General features: G+C 37.5%; 1 protein-coding gene across 7 annotated transcripts in view; it reads left to right on the top strand.

The window, feature by feature from the left end:
- The window catches only part of LOC107400425 (uncharacterized), a 49,038-nt gene extending 32,486 nt beyond the window's left edge, over positions 1-16,552 (top strand). For 4 of the 7 annotated variants that reach the window (XM_042277906.2, XM_076572388.1, XM_076572387.1 and 1 more), the window contains 4 exons: positions 1,616-1,704; positions 7,950-8,055; positions 10,784-10,863; positions 16,383-16,552. In XM_042277906.2, coding sequence (XP_042133840.2) covers positions 1,616-1,704; positions 7,950-8,055; positions 10,784-10,863; positions 16,383-16,406 — 299 coding nt within the window. In that variant the 3' untranslated portion in view covers positions 16,407-16,552. Of the gene's footprint in view, positions 1-1,266; positions 1,454-1,615; positions 1,705-2,762; positions 4,635-7,949; positions 8,056-10,783; positions 10,864-16,382 lie in introns of those variants that run through there. The other 3 variants (XR_013051418.1, XM_076572389.1, XM_076572390.1) reach the window with 3 other exon arrangements.
- The last annotated feature ends 526 nt before the right edge of the window (positions 16,553-17,078 follow it).

Here is a 17,078-nt window from a genome sequence, read left to right as displayed (position 1 = left end):
CATGTTAATACATTTCAAATGTTCCCAGTGATGCCACTTAGTTCTTGATGACAGGGATGGTAGGGTTTGACATGAGCAATGCCATCCCATTAGTGGTGTGCATGCTTTAAAATATATTCACAAGCACAATATAAAGTTTTTATACATGTAAGCTCAACTTCAATGTTTAATACTCATGTTCCATTGCCTTAACTTTTCCAGTGTGTAATCCTTCTGTTTTCTAGTAACTTACAAAAGTCCATCATGAGACTAATGAGACTTCTCCAAAGTTTGAACATGATTTATGTAGTCCTGGGTCTCAGAATGTACACATATAGTCAAAGCTGCCTGAAAGACCAAAGCAAAGACATATCTGAGCTCAGAGATTCTGTTCTGTCCTGGAAAAACAGCAATACACCACATCTTCAGAATAAGAAAAACCATGTTTGTGTTGTTCTAGCACTTATAGTGCACCGATTCCCTTCATGTGTGTTGCACTGTATTTGATTTACAAGGAAAATGAGTGCTATTTATAAAGCATGTCTATAATCTGTTTCAATAAAGCAGAATACACTATCATTTGGTGAAGCAGTCACTGAAAATCCTGTTACTTACTTATCTACATCTCTTGTTTGCTTTTGCATCTTTTCATTTCTCTGCACTCTCTTGCCTGAAACTCGATGTATGTGTGTCAGCACAGGCATTATCAGTAGAGAAGCCCTGTCTGGAATGTCATCCTTACTTTCAAAATCCAGTGTTAACACCTATCAGAAACACAAAATAATTACAGAAAAAAAAGAAAAAGAAAAACAAATGAGATCTGCTGATCTAAGGACGACCCCAAATATAGTTCATACATGTCAAGGAGAGAAACAGATATACCTGTAAAGTGGGTTTTAGCTGAAGTGGGAAAGTTTGTACAGTAATAATGGACTAGGGTAGCCACAAAGAAAGCGACACCCATTTTTCTCTGAAAAAAGTTGTATACTCCAGAGTGAGTCATAAAAAGGCAGTTTGTCAGTACAGAACAAAATGGTTCTCAACCTGTGAATCATGACCCTTTAGGGGTCAAACGAACCTTTCACAAGGGTCACCAAAGACCATTTGAAAACACAGATATTTACAACATGATTCATAATAGCAGCAAAATTACAGTTATGAAATCACAGCCAAAATAATTTTATAATTGGGGGTCACCACAACTTGAGGAACTGAACTAAAGGGTCGCAGCATTAGGAAGGTTGAGAACCATTGGTATAGAGCATAAGTATGTTGTCCTGTTTACAGATAAATGTGTGATAAACTAAGGATAATTTTGATGAAGTAATCAGTGAACGTGTTCTCCCACAGTGCCTTCAAATATGGAAACTGTAGACAGGTATATATGTCATTTATGAATTTCCAGACAAATCCTATAAAGGCATGTATGACTCAAAACTAGTCAATATGTTGTATCTATTCAAATAAAGTGTTTTTTTTTTTTACCATAACAATTTTTCTAAGGATATAAATATACACAAATACTACGTGGTTAACTGAAATAACATTTTAAAAATAACATCTAACTTTAAATTACTCTATTTTTATAGAATATTATTTTGTATAATTGTTCATATTTTTTACATAAAAAATATAGATTTGTATGAAGAACTAAAAGAAGAAATACCAAAATCTAAACTGGAAAATGAGAGAAATTTTGATAAGAGTGCAGAAAATCAAGAATTTGTATGTAAAAATTTAAATTTAAACTTCTTATTTAATATTGTTTGCTTTAATGATGTTGGCATATCCAACATGCTACATTTTAAACTACTTTACACAGTCAACAGATTAATAATTTACTATTAAAGTGAAAGCATTTGATCTATTACTAATTACAGAATAGTCTTCGAATCCTGTTACATAGCTAAATAGTTTCCTTTAATGTGTAGTAAGTAAGTATCTGGTGATTGTAATTGCTTCATTTTTGACATATTTACTCACATGGGTAAAGATAAGGTCAAATGTGAGCACCATGATTCATCGTTTGAAGTAATGAATGGGTTCTTTGTATATTCTAGATACCTTCTGTTGTGTGTACAACTGGTAAAGACTTTTTATCACTCTGTAAGCCCGGCCACCTTGTCAATAAAATGATGGTGTTTTTTGCTGTACAGAAGATTTTTAGTTTCATGTGGTCTCATTTATTATGTTGGTCTTAGCGTTTATGCTACCAGTGTCCCGTTCAGAAAGTCTTTTGCTGTGCCCTTGAATTAAAGATTATCCTGTACTTCCTCCTCTATCAGATTTGATGTATCAAGCCTTATTTTGAGATACCTGGTCCATGTGAAATTGAGTTTTGTGTAAGGTGAGAGATAGGGATCTGGTTTCATTCATCTATCTATATCCAGTGTGACCAACACCATTTGTTTTTCACATCGTTGGCCTCTTTTACAAAAATCAAGTGGGCTTATATGTAGCTCTTCAATTATCTTCTACTGATCAATGTCATTGTTTGGGGGCCACTGCCATGCTGTTTTTATTGCTATCACTGTGAATTGTAACTTGAAGCTGTGATGATGATGATGCCGCCATCAGTTTTGCTTTCATTTTTTGTTTTGTTGTTTGACTACTCTTGGTCTTTTGTGTTTCTATATGGAATTTAACTTTTCTTTTTTGTTTTCTGTGAACAAGCACTGGAAACTTTTTTTCCATAGGTCATCTTATTTTTAAAATTCATTCTTCTCTCATACATTACATCCCAATTGCAGTTTCCCCTCCCTTGACTTTTCTCGGTCCCCCAGCCCAACACCCCTGGCACAGGGAAAGAGGACTGGAGTTGGAGGACACTTGGGAGAGAAATGGAAACCTAGTGCAGTGGAAACTCCCTGGAATCTACAAGGGTGACACTAGTGAAGACTCCTAGGAAAGGGGAATACAGATCTTGAACCAGCCATCTTCTGTAACCAGGCAAGGCTTCCAGTGGTGGGACTGGGACACCAACTCAGTCACAAAAGCTTCAGCTTACAATTTATCCTGCCTGCAACATGTATTGGGAAAATGGTGACACAATTTGTGGGAGCATTGGAATTTTTATGAGGCTTGTGTTGAGTATGTAGATTGCTTTTGTTAGGATGTCCATTTTCCCAACTTTAACCTTATGACTATGTGATCATAGGAGGTATTTCCATGTCTGGTAACTTTTTCAATTTCTTATTTTCACTGTCTTACACCTTTGTGTAAGGTCTTTGTGCAGGTCTTTCACTTTTTTGGTAAGATTTACTCCAATTTATTATACTTTGGCGCTGTTTTGAATGGCATTGTTTTCTTGATTTCTTTCTCAGTATGTCTGTTGTCTGTATACAGGTAGGCTACTAATTGTTGTGTTTAGATTTTATATCCTGTTACTTTGCTAAAGATGTTATCAGCTGTCAGAGTTTTCTGGTGGAGTTTTTTAGAGTCTTCTTTTATAGAATCGCACCACCTACAAATAAAGAATACTTTCAATTCTCCCTTCCCTTTTGGTATGACCTTTATCTCCTCTTGTCTTACTCTTCTAGTTAAGTATTCAAGTACCATACTGTACAGGAAGAGGAAGAATGGTCATCCTTGTCTTGTTCCTGATTTTAGTAGAAATGTTTTGAGTTTCCTTTGTTGAAATGTTGGCTGTGTGTTTTCTGTTTATTGCTTTTATTATGCTGAAAATATGCTGCCTTTCCTCTTAGACTTTATCATGAAGTGATGATGGATATTGTCAAAGGCTCTTTCTGCACCTAATGACATGATCACGTGCTTTGCGTCATTGAGTCTATTTCTGTAATGAATGATGTGAAAGTGCTAACCTCTGAGTTGGATTCATTAGAAAAGTTGTAATTCTCAGTGGAAAAAAAAAGAAACAAACTGTGGTTCCATATTTGCAGTCAGTCACAGTGGGGTTGAAAGTTCATATTTTTCCTCAGGGTCACAGAATGATTTCAAATTCTTTATTTAAAGAAAGTATTTGATCATATAGTCCAATTAATTGCCTATTAAGAGAATGTTCACTTTTAGAATAGAGGCTTTGTCATTAATGTACAACAAAGAAATTCTTTTGCTCATTTAAATGAGAATTATTTCCCAATGATTATCCACTGTCCTTAGTGAGTACATTTTGAGGAATTGAGTAATGAAAAGAGTTCACATAGATGCAAAGCACCATATATTTCCATTTTACACAATCTTTTCAGAGAAAACAACATACAGTAATGTGCTCAGGACATGGTGAAGGCATTTTTAAGATGTTTTGAACCTATATAAATTTCCTTTAGTGAATATCTGTTCTATGCTGAGATGTCAAGCCCTGAATTTATAGGAAAGGGCATATGCTACAATGATGGAACATAAATCAAGGAAGAAGTAGGCATTCAAATCGGATGAAAAGAAACTGTAAGGTGTCAGTGTGGAGAAATTTAGGGAAAGTTGTAGCGCATACAGGACGAGAGTGAGAATAATATTTTGTGGTGAGAGATCTTTCTGAGTTTGAGGCTTAAGATACTGAACTGGGAATGAGCATGTGCTCACTCATTGAATATCAAATAAGATGTCATTACTGGACAGAGGAAACAGTGAAAAACAAATTTCATTATTTAGTTTTATTTATTAATTTATTTTAATAAAATTTTAATTTTTGAAAACTTCATACATGTGTACTATGTCTACTTCACTCTCCATAATTTGTCTTTCAAATTTTGGGATTATAATATAATAGAAATTATAATTAGAACATTTCTCCCTTTTCATTGCTCTCCTACTCCATCCCTTACCCAGCTTGACTATCCTGTTTCCTCATACTCTCATCCCTCATCCCCTCCCCTCCATTTCCCCCCATTGTCCCATGTTTACTCATGGAGATCTTATCTATTTCCATTTCCCCCTTTTCTTTCCTTCATCTATAACCTCCCATATACCCCTGCCTGCTCTCCTTCACAGCCTTGTTTTTTCATTAATTGTTATTGCATGAGAGAGAACATGCAACATTTATCCTTCTGGGTCTGGGATACCTCATTCAATATGATCTTTTCTGGTTCCATTCATTTACATGATTACAGGCAGGTTGGGGGAAGCTTCTACGTAGGCACTGGCCCAACTATTCATGTTGGAAAACATAAGTGTTGTCTTCTGCAACAAGCCCTTACCATAACATTGTGGAGCATAGTCAGAGTATTTCTGTGTCCTGGCCATTGCTCCCAAATAACCACACAGAGACTTATTATTAATTATAAATGCTTGGTCAATAGATTATGCTTGTTACTAACTAGCTCTTACAACTTAAATTAGAACATTTCTATTAATTTATGTGCTGCCCCAAGGCTCATTTACCTCATCCATGTACTTTCTATGCTGCTGCTTCTCCATCTGGCTGGCAACTCCTCTCAACTCTTAAGACTCTGCCTTTCTTCTTCCCAGCTTTCTCTCTGCCCCCCAAATCCTGCCTAGCTGTTGGACTGTCAGCTCTTTATTAACCAGTGAGAGTAATACATATTTACAGTGTACAAAAAGATTGTTCCACGGAATTTCCCCCTTTCTGTCTAATTAAAAAATGAAGGTTTTAACTTTAACATAGTAAAACTATATATAACAAAAACAGTTGTCAAGTAAGAATTATGGTTATAATATCCAGTCCATTTTACTGGCAAATTTAGAGAAAATATTTCCACAACAATGGAGAGCAACCCATAAGGTTGTGGAGTGCAACCAATAGCAACATGATAGCATGTGAACCGAGATTCAAAAATGCTCAATAAAATAACTTGCAAGATGATGTGGAACTCAGGGAACTCTCCTCCACTGCTGGTGGGAATGCAAGCTTGTACAACCACTTTGAAAATCAATATGGTGCTTTCTTAGAAAATTGGGAATCAATCTCCCCCAAGATCCACCTATACCACTCTTGGGCATATACCCAAGAAATGCTCAATCATACCACAAGAGCACTTGCTCAGCTATGTTTATATCAGCATTGTTTGTAATAGCCAAAACCTGGAAACAACCTAGATGCCCTTCAACTGAAGATTGGATAAATAAATTGTGGCACATATACACAATGGAATACTACTCAGCAGAGAAAAACAATGACATCATGAGGTTTGCAGGCAAATGGATGGATCTAGAAAAAAATCATCCTGAGTGAGGTAATCCAGACTCAGAAAGACAAATATGGTATGTACTCACTCATAGGAGGATACTAGATGTGGAACAAGGATGACTGGACTGCTACTCACATCACCAGTGAGGCTACCTGTAAAACAGGATGCCAAGAAAGACACAGGGATCACCCAATGACGGAGAAATGGATGAGATCTACATGAACAGCCTGGACATGAGTGGGAGCAATGAACGGCGAGGGTCGAGGAAAAGAGAGCGGGAGATCCCACCTGGATCAAGAACAGAGAGGGAGAACAAGGAATAGGAGACCATGGTAAATGAAGACCACATGAGAAAAGGAAGAAACAAAGTGCTAAAGAGGCCCACAGAAATCCACAAAGACACTCCCACAAAAGACTGCTGGCAATGGTCGAGAGACAGCCGGGACTGACCTACTCTGGTGATGGGATGGCCAAACACCCTAATAGTTGTGCCAGAAACCCCATCCAAGGACTGAGGAATCTGGATGCAGACATCCACAGCTAGGCCCCAGGTGGAGCGCTAGGAGTCTAATTAGCGAGAAAGAGGAGGGTTTATATGAGCGAGAATTGTTGAAACCAAGGTTGGATAAAGCACAGGGACAAATAGCCAAACGAATGGAAACACATGAACTATGAACCAAAGGCTGAGGGGCCCCCAACTGGATCAGGCCCTCTGAATAGGTGAGACAGTTGATTGGCTTGATCAGTTTGGGAGGCATCTAGGCAGTGGTACCAGGTCCTGGGCTCGCTGCATGAGATAGCTGTTTGAAACCTGGGACTTATACAGGGATGCTTGGCTCAGTCTGGGAGGAGGGGACTGGACCTGCCTGGACTGAGTCTATCAGGTCGATCTCAGTCCTCGGGGGTGGCCTTGATCTGGAGGTGGTGGGAATGGGGGGTGGGCTGGGGGGAAGGGGAGGGGGCAGGAAGGGGGAGAACAAGGGAATCTGTGGCTGTTATATAGAACTGAATAGTATTGTAAAATAAAAAAAAATAAATAAAATAAAAGAAAAAAAATAACTGGCAAACTAAAAACAGACACATCCCAAAAAGATGATCCACCATGACCAAGTTGTTTTTTATCTCAGAGATGCAGAGATGGTTCAAAATACACAAGTCAATAAATGAAATAAATTACATAAATGGACTTAGAGACAAAAATCATATGATCTCAATAGATGCAGATAAGGCCTTTGCCAAAATCCAATAGACCTTCATGATAATAGTCCCATAGAGTAGGACAAGAAGGAACATACCTCAACACAATAAAAACTCTATATGAGAAACCAACATCATCCTAAATAGAGGAAAACTGAAGCAATCCCACTGAAGTCATAAATGAAACAGGGCTCACTCCTTTTTAATAATTGTGTTCCAAGTATTAGCTGGAGCAATAAGTAAAGAGAAGAAAATTAAAGGGAGACAAATAGGAAAATAGAAATCAATACTGTTTAAAGAAAATCTCCTGTTTATAGTATAGGCATTTATTTGTTTTATAAATATCCTCCAAATTCATTTGTGAATAAAAATTAGTATTAAGCATTCTTAATCTGAAAGTAATTACTTTTGTTTACATTGTGCATCAGGTCCTACTCTGTGAATGAGGTGCCTTTCTTCTGTATTCCTCTTCCATAATGAGGTGCCATGAAAAATGAAAGATAGATTTAAGCTTCAGTGTATATATTAGATTTCCCATTAAAATATCTTTGTCTGCAGTATGTACTTCATAGATTTTAAAGTACAATTTTTGTAAAATTAGGAATTCAGACATGTTCTTAGAAATCACATAAGACCTTTCTGAAACATGTAACAATACTCATTTGACAGAGTGTGTCTGGTGCTAATGGACAGCAAGAAACTTCCATGGAAGCTCCGCATTCATCCAATATGAACAATGATGCAGAAGAAAATGTAGTAAGGCATCTAGAGAAAAGTAAGTAGTACATTTTTTTTTGGAAAGGAAAGGGTTTATTTTGCTTATACTTCCAGGTAAGTAGTACATTTAAAAAGATACTTGTTATATAGAATGTTTGTGTAGAACAGAAACCTACCTGTTATAAGTAGACAAAAAAATTACCAATTAAATATAGTAAGCAAAAGAACGAATAAAATGGTAATAATACATGTTATCAAATCTGAGTAACAGGTAACTTTAGATAGCCAATAAAGGAGTCCTCCCTCCCATACCTCTCAGGTGTCCATATGCAATTTGCATTATCTTCAGGAATATATGAAATAAATATGAATATATAAGAACAGGATTGCTGTTTTGTTTTGTTTTTACTTTTATTGATTCTTTGTGGATTTCACATCACGCATTCTGATCCCACTTATCTCCCTGTCTCCTCACATCCACCCTCTGCCCTTGCAACCTCCCCCACAAAAAAAAAAAAAAAATTTAAAGAAATACTGAAAACCAAACAAAACAAAAATAAACATAAAAACAAAACAAAAAAAGGAAAGAAAAGAAGACTCTTGTGGAAGCTGCAGCGTGGCTGGTTGAGAGTTTACTCTTTAGTCCATTCATCTTTACTTGCAAATGTTCATTGCCAGGAGTCACTGGTCTGGCTCAAGGCCTCTGGTTTCTGCCATACCACCAATAATGGACTCTCACTGAGATTCCTGCCAGAGGACTCCTGTGGTCCTGTGTCGTGAAGCTCATGCTGTTTTGGATCTGTAGGTTTGTCCTCTTCATATGCTCCGACAGTTCATAAATGGGATGGATGTTGGGGTGGGCCAACCCATAGCCCTGGTTCTGGGCCTGGATGTGGGCCTGGGGTAAGCTGGTTGGTCAGCTTGCTAACTTTCCCTCATCGTCACTGCCCAGATGAGCTCTCCAGCACTGCCTCGACTAATTAGGTGAGCTGGCTCACCTAATGCAGCACATGACAAGGAGCAGGCATCATTCTCCTGCTCTTGGGCCCTCAGATCCGGGTCCCACTCACTCACATCACCAGAACCAGCTCTACTGTTTGGCCCAGGCAAGGTGCAAGGCCCTCTCTCCCGATTGCTCTAGTGGGGCATATGAGGCGGGATGGGGGGAGGGGTGCGGGTGGGGGGTATGTCAGCTCTCCTGCCCTCAAGCCCTCAGTGCCGGCTCACCTGTGACCCTGACAACAGGGCCAGCTCTAGTGTGCTGTCCTGGTGAGGTGCAGGGCTCATTTTCTCACTCTGATGACTCTGGGGCCAGCCCTTGCCTGCCACAGGTAACAAAGGGCATACATAGGGAGAGGGCTTCTTTCCCTCACCCATGACCACATGCATGGGAAATGATGGGGTGGGGGCGGGGTCAGCTCGGTTGCTCTCACACTCTCAGGGCTGGCTCACTTGCATCCCCACACCAGGTCAGTCAGCTCTAGTGTGCTGCCCAGACAGGGTACAGAGCCTGCTCTCTTGTGTGCTACAGCCATGGAGGGTCAGGGCTAGCTCTCCCACTTTTGTGACCTCAGGGCCAGCTCTTTCACCTGCTGCGGATGGTAATGGGGGAGGGGAGAAGGCATCTTTCCCTCTTACATGCCACCTACCACATAGCAGACACGAAGGGGCAGGCAGGGCCAGCTCTCCAGAACAGGATTGTTTTGAATTAGCTTATTCTGTTTTGTTAGGAAAATGATATCAGAGTAAATTAGGGTGCACTTTTTGTAAATGCTTCAGGCTGGTGCTTGTCTGCATCTGTGTGTGTTGCAATGTACATATCAGTTAGTTCAGTGCTGTTGATCAGTCATTGATTCAGGTCTGTAGCTACAAATACACAATATAACATTAATACATGCTTTCTTTTGTCCTTATCGTGCACAATTAACATATTTTAAGAACCTTTTCCTAAACTCCTCTAGAGCAATTCTTGCAAGCTCTAAATGCAAAGTTCTCAGATCCATACAACTTGTATGCTCTCGTTTCTTTATTTGTAAATGTTTATACTTTGTTTTATTTTTGTTAATTTTTCTTATTATTGTTAATATTTCTGTTTAGGGATTTTCTTTTTTAGTTACACAACACATCACAAAGCACCTAACGAGTTTTTTCACCATAGCAAAATGTGCAACAGAAAAAGACAATGTAACACAAACACCATAAAATAGTTCATGTGGGCCATTCACACCTAACATCAAGGGATAATGAGAGTCCAGTTCTGCACGGCTTCAGATTTGTAGGTTATTGACGTTCTGTTTCGGGTTCTGGACTGCGATCATTTTATATATTCAGTATTCCTGAATAGCCCCTTAATTCAGTCCTGAAACACATCACTCTCTAGTCTTACCTTCTCTTAAACCATTTCCCTAACTTACCTGTGCCACATTCAGTCTTCAGCGACATGTAGAACGATCTGCTTGCACTGTAATTGTAAACGCGAAGGTCCAAGCATGTAGAAATTACACATTAGACTTACATAACCCGAGTCCTTCCCAACACTGCATAGTGAGCCCTTTCTCTACCTGGGCTATCCTAGGCCAACCACAGGAAAAGCAACACCCCTTTACCTTTCACATGTTGGTGCATATAGAACATTCTGACATGTAGTATGCGACAAAGTGTATAGTTTACAAATTATTACTTGGGAAAACGAGAATAAATTTTTATGCATTATAACAATGAACAGCTTTTTATCTAAAAGCTCGTTGTAGTTAGCTTAGTGACAAGCTCTATGCACCTGTCAACAGAAACTGTCATGGAAGACCAAAAGCAGACCTCAGAAGAAGAGCAGAAACAGCACAGTGGTGGAAAAACTAAGCGGTCATTTGTGAGTAAATCTTTAAATTTAAATTACACACTTTATGCTGTTTCCACAATAATGTTCCATAGGCCAAATAAGGTTAAATTTAATATCACTTTTAAAATTAATACATCAAAAGGAAATGTTGTTTTAGATAACACTTTTATTTAGTCTTTGAGACCTTCATACACCACTGACTCCCTCCAAATAATCCTGATACTCATCAATCTTCTTCTGGGCTTAATGTCTTTTTAAAAAATATTATTAATAGCCTGCTGAGTCCAATTAGGGCTGAGCATCTGTGCATGTGTGAAGACACCTGCTGGGACACGAGCAACCTGCCAGCAGCCACAAGCCCACAGATAAATTAGTCTCCTCCTTTCACAACCATCAGTTGGGGCCTCCGGAGGCTCTTCCTCATTCATGCTGGAATCTTGACTGCCTTGATCTTGTGCAAGTCTACTGTAAGACACGTAGCTGCTTTGAGTTGATCTGCACATCAGCTACGTCATGTCCCCAAAGGAAGATTTCAAAGTACTTCTCTCTAAATTCAGACTTTTACATTTTTTTCTGATCATTCTTCCTCAATGTTTCCTGAACTTTCGGTAGTGAGAGGTTAAAATAAATGATCCTTCTGCAGATGAGCACTCACAGTGGCTTATTCTTATCATGTTAAATAGTTAAGAGTCTCTGCATTAACCATGTCCTCTGCAAAAAGAATCCTCTGACTAAGGTTGAGAACAGAACAAACCTATGGGTATAAACCTAAGTAATAATACTAATAGATTCTCCTCATGCAGCCTCTGACTTTCCCAGGCAAAAACTTTTGACAAGGTTTACAGCACCAGACATTAAAGCCATCCTGTGCAGCAGGCCTCACATTCAGTCAGAATGTGGCTGGTTTTTCACATAACCGCCATGCAACCATTGTAGACAGCTTGCCTAGCCAGCCGGTGTTGTTATGTGAAAGGTCCAGGACTGGATAAGTCCATTGATACATTTCACCACCCAGGGTCTGAAGCACACCTTCTATTGCTGTGAAAGCCAGAGTTTTCTTGTTAGTTAGGGATTGATTTCTGAATGGCCTGTAACCAGACTGTGTGCTATCTTCAGCAAGGGAGTCTTATCATTAGTTATGAAAAACAACAATCTGTAGCAATAATGTGTGTTCTCATAAGGAGGTATCCTGCCCTTGGTTCTTGGAATTTCACCAGAAAAAAAAAAAACAAAAAAACAAAAAAACACATGACTCCTGAGGGAGGTCAACACATTCCAGGTACCTCTCAACAAACCCTTTTTAGTTTGTTTAAACATATTTTAAAGTAGTTTGCAAACTAGTAGCTTCCACAAGGCTTCCTACAGCCTCGGTTTATGTTCAGTTACACCTCACTCCGTGCTCCCACTTACTCTCTCACCCTTGAACCTTTAGCCCAGCATAGGCTCCCAGTGTTGCTTCCTGTCAGCCGTGTCCTGCTGCTCTTCTAAATATTTATTTAATTTTCATGGTCAGTGGTTTCTATATAGCTTTTTCTTAGCCCTTCATTTTTATTAAGCATTTCCTCTCCCCCATCCTCCACCCTTCCATGATTGAAACTATCAACACCCAGTATGCCCCTTCTCTGGTTTGATTTTACCTGTATTTTACTATCTCCATATCAATCCATAATACGCCACATCTAATTATGTGGCTTCCTCATGTCATCCAAGTTAAACGTACAAGAGTCTAGGATGCGCACATGAGGACAACATATGAAATTTGTTTTTCTGATCCTGGCTGGCCTCAGTGAGTAAAACTTTTTCTAGTTTCATTAATTTACTTGTAATTTTTATTATTTCATTTTTAATTACAGCTCAGTAATATTCCATTTCATATATATCACATTGTCCTTATCTATTCATCTGCTGATGGATATCTAGATTGATTATATATCCTAGGGCTTGTGAATGGGATTCTTTGCTTGATTTCTTTTTTATTCAGATATTCATTATTGATTTCAATGTTCATTTTGTAGGCTGCTAATCTGCTAAAGTATTTATCATCTGTAAGTTTTTTTTTTGTGTGTGTGTGTGGAGTCTTCACAGTCTTTACAGATGTTAAAATCCTACCATCTGTAAGTTCAGACATTTTGAGTTCTTTGACTGTGTCCTTTAATTTTCTTCTTGTCTTAATGCTCTAGCCAGGACTTCAGCTCTTTATTGAATATATATGGAGAGAGTGAACAATCTTTGTCTTGTTTTTCATCTTAGTGCAAATGTTTTTATTTTTTCCTCTATTTACCAAAATGTAGGTCATAGACTTGTTGTATATAGCTTGTATAATTTTTGATATATTCTCTATCCACATCTAACCTCTCCACAACTTTTATTATTAAGGTTCAAATGTTCAAATTTTGTGTCTTTCCTGCACATATTGAGATGATCATGTGGTTTCTTTCATTCTATTTATGTGATAGGTAATATCTATTGATTTACATACTTTGATTTCTCCCTGCATTCTGGGATGAAGTAGAGTTGGTCATGATGAGTAATCTTTTTTTTTTTTTTTTTTTTTTTGTGATGAGTAATCTTTATGTGTTCTTAAATCCACTTTACCAGTATCTTTTTTTATTTTAATTTTTATATGTATGTTTTGTCTGCATGTATTTTGTGCATCACATGTGTGCCTGGTATACTCAGAGGCCAGAAGAGAGCATCAGATTCCCTGGAAATAGAGTTACAGACAATTATGAACTGTGATGCAGATGCTGGGAATTGAACCTAAGTCCACTGCAAGAGTGGTCAGAGCTCATAAATGCTGAGTCATTTCTCCAGCCCCAGTTTGTCAATATCTCATTTAGAAGTTTTGCATCAGTGTTAATCATAGAAATTGATCTGTGGTTTTCTTTTCTTTTTGTGTGGTGTCTTTATCTAGTTTGGGTATCAAGGTAATACCAGATTCATAAAAAGAATTTAGAAGATGATCTTTCTTTTTCTATTTCATGAAATAATCAGAGTAACAAGGGTGTAAATTCCTCTTTGGGGTTCTGTAGCATTCTGTAACTAATTCATCTGGTCCTGGGCATTTTGTAGTTGATAAACATTTTGTTACTTTTTCAATTTTGAAAGTGGTTATAGACATACTTAAATCACCTCTTTCATCTTAACTTAATTTTTGTTATATAGAATGAATGTAGAAATACATCCATTTCTTAGAGATTTTACAATTACATGGAATGGAGATTTTTAAAGAATGTGTTTTGTGATTTCTGAATTTCATTGTAATTTGTTTTAATGGCTCCTTCATTTCTTACTTTACTAATTTGTGTTTTCTCTCTCATTTGGATAAGGATTTTTTCAATCTTATTTATCTTTGCAAAGAATCAATTTTTAATTTCATTAATTTTTTTGGAAATTTTTGGATTCTATTTTATTAGTTTCATCCCTGATTTTGATGAGCTTAGTTAGAATGGCTTCAGTATAGTTACAATCATTCTTTTGAATCCTTTGTCCTGAAGTTCATGCATGTCATTCTCTTTGGAGGTCTCTATTACATGATCAGTAATTTTTGGAGAAAATGTTTTAATTTGTTAGTCAGATTTTTCTTCCCCTTTTTCTTTCTTTCAAGTCACTTTTTATGTTCCAGTGGAGGCATCTAAAGTGATCTGGAGGTACTAAAACTTGATAGGGCTGAGATGCGATATTCCCTCTCTGTCACTGATATTGAGGACCACAAGCTCGAGCACCAGCATCTGTCTAATGCCGAGAACAGGGTTCCTGTATCAATACAGGTGGTGCCTCACAGGTGAAACCTAGCCACCTGGAGGAATGGTTCAAGCAGTATAAACAGGTCTAATCAGGGGAATGAGAGTGTCTCACCTGGTTCTGGAGGTTGCCAAGTATCATCGGTGGGGCTAATCTCTAGAAAGCAGGGCCTCTCACTTGGTGCAGGAGGTCATGCTGCCTGGGATCCTGAAGGAAAATCCTTGGGCCTCATGTTGGTGTAGGAGACCATCCAGGTCAGGCCCCAAGACAAAATTCACAGTGTTCTTATGTGGCCACAAGGGGAAGTCAGGATCTCTTATGTGGTTCTAGAGTTTCAGGGACAGTAGAGGTAACCCTGAGCCTAGAAGCCAGAGTCCCTCACTTAGTGAAGGAGTCCTAGTAGGCTGGGCCCTTGGGGGCCTCTATTCTAGTAATATTGTAATTTATCCTAAACTTGGAAATATACTTAAAATATACAATAACTCATAGTTGTATTTTTCAGTTGGATGGAATGGTTTAAATCTTTCATAATATTGTTTGGATTTTCATTCTATAAACTCCTTATTTTATACAATCTCTTTCAGAGCATGTATAAATCTCTATAACAATTTCTATAAGAGCATGTTATTGTGCAGGTTGTACTATAAACCATAACTCTTCCCTCCATGACAAGAAATAGAAGAGAAAACATAGAGAAAGGAAGCTGAGTTATATTTTATTTTAAAGGACATTAGAAAGCATGTTTATCTAAAACATGCACTCAGTCTTTTTGCTCAGAAATATGGATAAATATGGATAAACGCCATGATGGATAAAAAGAGTTAACTATCAATGTAATGTTTATCTCACGAGTCAACAGGCTAAAGCAAGACTGTCATAGAGAGAGATATAGACAGATGGACAGAAAGATAGACAGACAGACAGATAGATATACATATACATACATATGGATATATGGTTATAGATGTGTGTGTATGTTTTGGGTCACATTGCAACAGTTCAGGAATATTAGGAAACAAGGCAGGAGAAAGATGTGGGATAAAGAATATGAGCAGTTTCAAACACAGGAAGTAAATGAAGGAAAATGGAGCAGCATGTATGTTGGAAGGTGAGAGAATATATTCTTCAGAAAAGGAATAGAAAGGTGTTGTAAATTTAATGAAAATATTAATGAGTTTATAGTACAAAGCTTTCATTCATAAGGAGAAAGTTATTCCTAAACTCCATCCATGTTTTCCTCATTGTTATCAAGAACTAGAGTTAGGATCCAGTTTGGAGTTTAAGGCTAGGTTTAGTATTAATATTAGGCTTCAAAAAAAAAAAAATAAGAAAAGAAAAAAGAAAAAAAAAGCCGGGCAGTGGTGGCGCACGCCTTTAATCCCAGCACTCGGGAGGCAGAGGCAGGCGGATCTCTGTAAGTTCGAGGCCAGTCTGGGCTACCAAGTGAGTTCCAGGAAAGGCGCAAAGCTACACAGAGAAACCCTGTCTCAAAAAAAACCAGAAAAAAAATATTAAGCTTCAGAATATATAGTTAGAGTGGATCTAAGGTAAGAGTTAGGTATTAGTATTAAGGTTCACAGCTGTTATCATGGTGCACTATGGGGATATATAATTATTAAACAGAATGTTCATGATGGATGAAAGATGGATCATATAAAACATCTTTATTACACACACTACATTTTATATATAGTGGCATTTTATGAATGCTCCAACTAGCTCCTTACAGAGTAGTCCATATAGTTTTGTAAAGCATAAGAGAGCACTGTGCATTTTAAAATAGCTTATTCTCATCTTGGAACTAGGACAACCCTGCCACGATTGCCTGACACCTTCTCTGACCATCAATCCACAACAGGACAGCTGAGGAGGAAATCTGCCCTTCTCTACTAATTGTTTCAAGAAAAAACATGTGTTTATTTTGTGTTTTATTATATTATGTTATATTATAAATTATACTATTCTATTATCTTCAGTGTTTATTTCTGTGTGTTTATGTTTTATTGTTCTGTTACATTATTAGTAATCTCCAGTGTTTATTTTATATTTATATATTGATGTAAATATTGTTTATGTGTATATGTTTATTTGATTTATAATATACATCTTTTTAAAAAGCATCATTTTGAGTGTCTAGAGTTATTAAATAAATATAATTATGCTATCCATTTAAAGTTTTTTGAGTCCACTTGAGTCTGTAATTCCCTTAAGCTCTTCTAGTTACTAATGTAGTCCTACAGCACTTGAAGAAGGTCATTGATGGTCCAGTCACACCTACTTTATGTAAGTGAGCACTGCTTTAGTTAAACCACTGCATTGGAATATGTTTCTACATCATCATTTACAATTTGGTATAAATATATACACAGGAATTTTCTGTTTCAGAAACACTGCTATAAATGAAAAAGTGTATGTGACATGCCAATATTTGGTTTTAAGATTGTGTAAGCCTCAGAACAAACCCTGATGATTATTTATTTTGAATAATATCTGTACAGTAG

This window comes from Peromyscus maniculatus, chromosome 5 (assembly GCF_049852395.1).
Source record: "Peromyscus maniculatus bairdii isolate BWxNUB_F1_BW_parent chromosome 5, HU_Pman_BW_mat_3.1, whole genome shotgun sequence".
NCBI classification, from domain to species: Eukaryota; Metazoa; Chordata; class Mammalia; order Rodentia; family Cricetidae; genus Peromyscus; species Peromyscus maniculatus.
This window is presented reverse-complemented; position numbering and strand designations above follow the sequence as displayed.